The sequence below is a fragment of the Dendrobates tinctorius genome, unplaced genomic scaffold, assembly GCF_039654945.1.
Source record: "Dendrobates tinctorius isolate UK_male_01 unplaced genomic scaffold, ASM3965494v1 ptg000038l, whole genome shotgun sequence".
Classification (NCBI taxonomy): Eukaryota; Metazoa; Chordata; class Amphibia; order Anura; family Dendrobatidae; genus Dendrobates; species Dendrobates tinctorius.
In genome coordinates this window covers 14,601,816-14,607,815 of record NW_027361706.1, presented here as the reverse complement: position 1 = coordinate 14,607,815, position 6,000 = coordinate 14,601,816, and the positions used below count along the sequence as shown (strand labels likewise).

The 6,000-nt window shown below is 35.6% G+C and overlaps 1 protein-coding gene across 1 annotated transcript in view; it reads right to left on the bottom strand.

Annotated features, from left to right (window-relative positions):
• Positions 1-313: 313 nt before the first annotated feature.
• The window catches only part of LOC141088238 (protein Wnt-7a), a 98,905-nt gene continuing 93,218 nt past the window's right edge, over positions 314-6,000 (bottom strand). The window contains exon 4 of the mRNA XM_073574233.1: positions 314-3,663. Coding sequence (XP_073430334.1) covers positions 3,184-3,663 — 480 coding nt within the window. The 3' untranslated portion in view covers positions 314-3,183. The remainder of the gene's footprint in view (positions 3,664-6,000) is intronic.

Genomic DNA, 6,000 nt, shown 5'->3' with positions numbered 1-6,000 from the left:
TCTAGAGGCATTTCAACTGAAGTTGGATCAGCCTGTAATTTGATTTTCCACTTTGATTTTAAATACCTTCCAAATCCAGACCTCCATGGGATATTAATTTTGATTTACATTGATCATTTTTATGTTTTCTTGTTCTCATCGCATGCCACTATGTAATGAATAAAGATTTGCAGCTGCGATATTTCATTCAGTAATATCTACGATGTGGTATCTTAGTGTTTCCTTTATTTTTTTGAGCAGTGTATATATACGCCCACCAAATGTGTTTTTTTTTTATAAACTAGGTATTAAAAAAAAAGACATAAAAAAACGATATTTCACATCCATGATTTTATTGTTGCTAAAACGGATTGAGGAGCTGATATAGTCATTGAGTTCACACGGCATATTACTGATCAATGGGAAAAAAAGAAACACATTTCTGGAAGAAACCATCTTAGCTGAAAGCTTGAAGATGAAACCATACTGCAAAATTAGAGTTGCGATCATTTACTATCCAAAATCACATTCTGGACTCTGCGATCAATGACTGACGCTTTTTCCAGTGGTAAAACTATGAATCTAGAAAACTGTAGTAAAGCCATTGTGCTGACAAACAACTACCCTACTTTTTGATTACCCTTACCCAGCACTACAGCATTGTGCTTAATATATATATACGTATATAGATCAGTAGTTAATGAAACCAGAAAAAATTGTTTATAAAAAATATTTGTCATCTTTAATCAGTTCAGTAGTCTGACAATAAATTAATCTCACCTAGAACCTATTCCGATATCTTATACATTGATGCACATTGCTCTAACACTGTTTACAAAAATTTAAAAAAAAAATAATATTGCATAAGTAATAAAACAAATACTGCGCTAATTGTTAACAGTGTATAGGACATTTTAATTTTTTTTATTTTTTTTTTTTACTTTTTCACTGTTTTTTTTAAATTACTTTTAGCATCCCACATCTTTTTTGAAAGTCAAAGCAGGCGAATGCTCAGAGCAATCGGATATATAAAAAAAAAAAAAACCTGTAAGCTTTTTTTGTGTTATCTGCAAGAATCAGGCTGTGTATGTGAAGCTAGTTTGTACAGTCATAGTCTACAGTCTGTCAGTGATAAAATCAAATTTGACAGTAACACAATATAGAGATTTAATAGGCAGCGTACGCAGCACATTCGCTAATAATAAGTCCAAAGATGCACGTGGGAAGCAAAATCTGATTTTTCTTTTTTTTTTTTTTCCTCTTCCGAATGGGGTAAGCGAGCAAAAATTTAATACTAATCACAAATTTAAGCTTTGTTACAAACGGTTTCCTGCCCGACCTTCTATGAGCTGTCTCATCAGAAAACCAAATCTATTAATTTATTCCCTAAGTCCAATAATGGAAAATACGCAAACTTTCTCTTATTATTGAAACTAAATATAAAAAAAAAAAAATATAGTAAGCTGGATGTTAATAAACTTAATCTGTATGATTTTTTTTTTTGCTGAAACTGAAGATTATAGAATGACACAGGCATAATATAAATAAAATATTCATATAAAAATAAGTCTCTTACAAAATATACTCTTTTTTTTCCATAATGGTCCATTTTTTTTGTTTCCATAAGATTTTGTCTGGAACATTCCAACAAATGAAATCCGAATTTATTAATTTAGAAAAAAAAAAAAATCGTAAAAAAACAAAACAAAAACAAAAACGTAATCAGACAATTAAATATAGAGAGCGATTATTCCAGACAGCTAGCAGCAAACAGCATTAAAGTATTTAAGAAAATATGTCTGCTTTCACCATAAAAAAAGGAAAAACAAACAAGATGATCCCTTGTACACAACTATAAATGGGATCTGAGTAAAACGTAATATTTACACCTCCAGTTTGCTTTTTTTTTTTGCTTCCGAAACAGAGATCTCATTTTCTAAATAATTAAAAAATTAAAACTTTTTTTTGTTCGCTATAAGACAGTTTCGAATGGCAGTATGTTTTTTTTACGTTAAATAAATTAGTTTACTCTAAAATATGTCGTTAAATATCATCGCTAACGTCCCTGTGTCAACACAAAAAAAAAAATAATTGAAATATATTTATACTTATATATATAACAGAGCCTTTTTAACATAAAAAAAAATCAGTAATGGGGCAAATAATTAAACAAACCAGAAAAAAATTTGATGGCGTAAAATTAGAAAACATAAAGAAAATTTGTCAACGGCGTTTTTGCTACCTAATCTGAGAGCAGCATAATGTAGGAGCAGAGACTGTGTCACTTACTGGACTGCTTGCTGTAGTTTTAATAAAATCACTGTTTTATCAGCAGCAGATTATCATTAGAGGACTAGTAAACCTGCTGCCAGGTAGTCCAACCACTCCCCCACCACTGATTGGTAGGTTTCTGCCTACAGTACACAAAAAGCTGCCAATCAGTGATGTGGGCGGGGTTATACAGAGCTCAGCAGTTAAAAGATCTGCTATATCTCCAGCAGATAAAACAGTGCTTAATAAAAAGCAACAGTAAGAGATATTTCACTGGAATCAGGGTCCTGTCTCTACATCATGCTCCTTTCAGATAATGTAACAAAAAACAGGTGACAGATTCCCTTAAAGAACATTAATCTGTATAATCCACGCTGAACGGGGGAAGTCACATACATTTATGGTTAATGTATCATTTAACTTTGCTAGCATAGTGGCTGTTTTTATCAAATTCTTCGGGTTCCAGTCTTGCATATTTTTAAGATGTGAACCATAAGAGGCCTGATTTTTCAGCAGATTCATGTGTATCCAGAAAAAGGGTAAACAAATACAGTGTACAGGACCCAACTACTTATGCAACATATCTGAATCTACAGTGTTTTCCTCCTTGAGAGAATGGATCATTGACAGTGTAAAGGACAAGACCTGCTCGATATTGAGAGAACCCCAGAAGATCTTATTTCTCTTGTTCTCTTCATAGCTGTAGACACTCTGCACAAATCTACAGTGAAGAATTTTCAACATATTCAGGGATTCATTGGATGAATGGTCTTAGAATTACTCAAATTAAAGACAACAATGGTCCATTCATTTAGCTTCCTACAAGGCAATGGGACTCTAGGCCACAATCTTGCAGAATGTAGCTTGAGATCTTGTGCAAATGTACGATAATAGTTCCCAGGGCTAAAACGCGTCTTTATCCGGGTAATGTTCTCATTTACAAGTGAACACTTCAGTTCTTTCACTGCACGTGTTACATTTCACGTAGCAGCACCAGTGGAATTTACAGTTACACTGCCAGACTCGAGAGTACTGATGGGTATTGTACCCTCTCCCACAGCACATTAAATCACAGCCACTCGTGTGTTGGGCTGTCTTGTTGCACATTCGACCCTGCGTGCCCACACTGCCTGATATCGGGTCTTCATCACAATAATTTGGAGATTTTTCTATATACACCAAGTCTGTGTCCATTGGTTTGCGATACGACAGTGGCTTTTTGATTTTGAGGAACATTGGTCTCTTATTTCTGCTGGCACGAACAGGCTCAACTTGAACAGCTTCACTATACTTGTCCTTCAAGAGAAATCCTATTTCTCTGAACTTTGGGAGTGTGGTCCAGCAGGTTTTTGTCGTACAAGATCCCGATACTCCATGACACTTGCACTCCAGTTTCATGTTTTCCTCTAGGACCTGGAGAAAAAAAAATCAAAGAAGTGTTTATAAAACTTTTTAGCTAAGGAAATATTAGGGTCATTTCTAACTAGTCTACTAAAAAGCATCTCGAAAAATGTCAAGCAGGAATTTGCCAACTGGGACACCCAATGTTTGAGTGATCACTGAAGATGAGCAACAACCTGTCAAGAAATCAAATGGAGTTACAGACACCTGTGACATCTACTCATATAATGTTAGAACTTTTATTAATTTCAAGGAAATTCGGAATGCATGCATATTCATCTTTGCAGGAGACCCAGCATCGGGATTAGACCCAGCATTGGCACTAGACCCAGCATCGTGACTAGAGTTGATCGAATCAATAAGATGCAAATTGAATTAGAGTCGAATTTCCTGAAATCTGCACATCCTGGTGCATTCGATTTGCATGATTCGGCAAAAAATAGCCATCATCATTTTACACATTTCAGAAGATTGTATGAATCACAGGCTGTCCTGGCTTCCCCAAGATGCTTCGCTGTTATCATGACACGATATGTCAGATATATATGGTGGGGTTGCGACAGCCTATGGCCAATTTGGCAATCTGGTGTTTTTCTTTTTCAGTCTACCGGATTATATGTGGAATTGGAGTGGACAATTCTCCTAATGAGTAGAGATGAGCGAATATTTCAATATTCGGTTCAGATTACGATCACCATATTTGCAATATTTGCCGAACATAACCGAATGCCATTGAAGTCAATGGGAGTACAGATGAGCGAATATGTTCAGAAATGATGGTCAAACATAAATTCAACACGAATATGGCAAACTCGGATTTGGCGATCGTTTTCCGAACATGTTTGCTCATCTCTACTCATGAGGCTTTGTTGTCCATTCTCCCAGGATCTGTCAAAGCTCAGAAAATGGGGCTATTGAGATTCTGCTTAACAGCCACTCATCTACTTATCCCCTGGTAATGGAAATCACCTCAATCTCTGACTCTAGTTGAATGGTTTCATGATTGATGTGTCTTGGTAACTTGTAAGACCTAACCGACAAATTCAAAGGCACCACTGATAAGTTTCTGCAAGTTTGGAGATCTTGGATCTTATTTTTGGATTCCCCCAAATCACTGTTACATTAGAGATCATGATTTTCCTTTTTTGTTCTATGTTCATCCTCCACCTCATGTTCTTCCTTTCTACGCTTTTTTTCTTCTCACCACATAACTATCACCCCTAGTTTCCTAATACTTTAAAATACAAGATCGCATCCATCCAACCTTTCTTCTTGTATTTGGAGCAGAGATTTTGAACTAAACAAATTAAAAATTTTGAATTTGGGTATTTCAAAGAGTTAGGAAATTTAAAGACAACCTGGACAAGACCAACATTTCTTGACTTTGTCTGGATCTGATGTGGCTTGTAAATATACATATTAGGGCAAATGGCTTCTTACAATGCAATGAGTATGTTACAACAGCACTACCAATACATCTGTAGAGCAATCAAAGGGTTTACATAAGATATTTTTTTTCCAATACAGCACTATTTTTTGTCCATTAACTGTGTTTGGAATTGTAGTTTAGCTGCATTTATTAATGATATTGTTTCTGGGGAAAAACAAAAAAAGCCTAGACAACAAATGATTAATCAATATGATTTTGTTTCACCAAAATCTCTAAAATCATGAAATAGCTACACGCATGATAGAGTAATGAGATATAGAGTTATTTAGCATTATACTACATAATTTCCTGACACCCTACATAGTATCAGTGCCCCTCATTTCAGGTTATCACTAGAGACGAGCGTACCCGAACGATAAAGTTTGGGGTTCCTAATGGACACCCAGTGTCTGGTGCTCAACTCCACACACGGACTCCTCCTGGAAGTCTGTTTTAATGTTTTGAGTTTGGATGCTGAGATGAGAGACATAGTCTTTTGGAAAAATAGGAAATATGATCGGCTCACCTATCAGCGAGTGCACAGGATCCCAATTCCAAAGGACAAGCAATCCACAAGCAGAGGTTGATCCAGCACTTCAATAAAATATACCGTTCCACTTTTTATTTCTTCATTTTGAAAGCATATGTCACAAAAATATTTGGACATCATCGGTATATTGGCCAAAAACATGCAAGGAAAAAGTCCCATGGAGAATATAGTTCAGGTTGATGTGTTTCGAAGTGATACTTCTTACTCATAGCCTAGAGAGCCCTTTATAGCTCCCCAGCCCTTACTACGACTATCTTACATGCATTTTACAGCACAAACATTCATGTCCCCATTGACTTCTAAGGGGTTCAGTTTCAAGTTCAAGTTTGGGTAGAGCTTTGGTACCCAAACCGAACTTTGGACTTGTTAG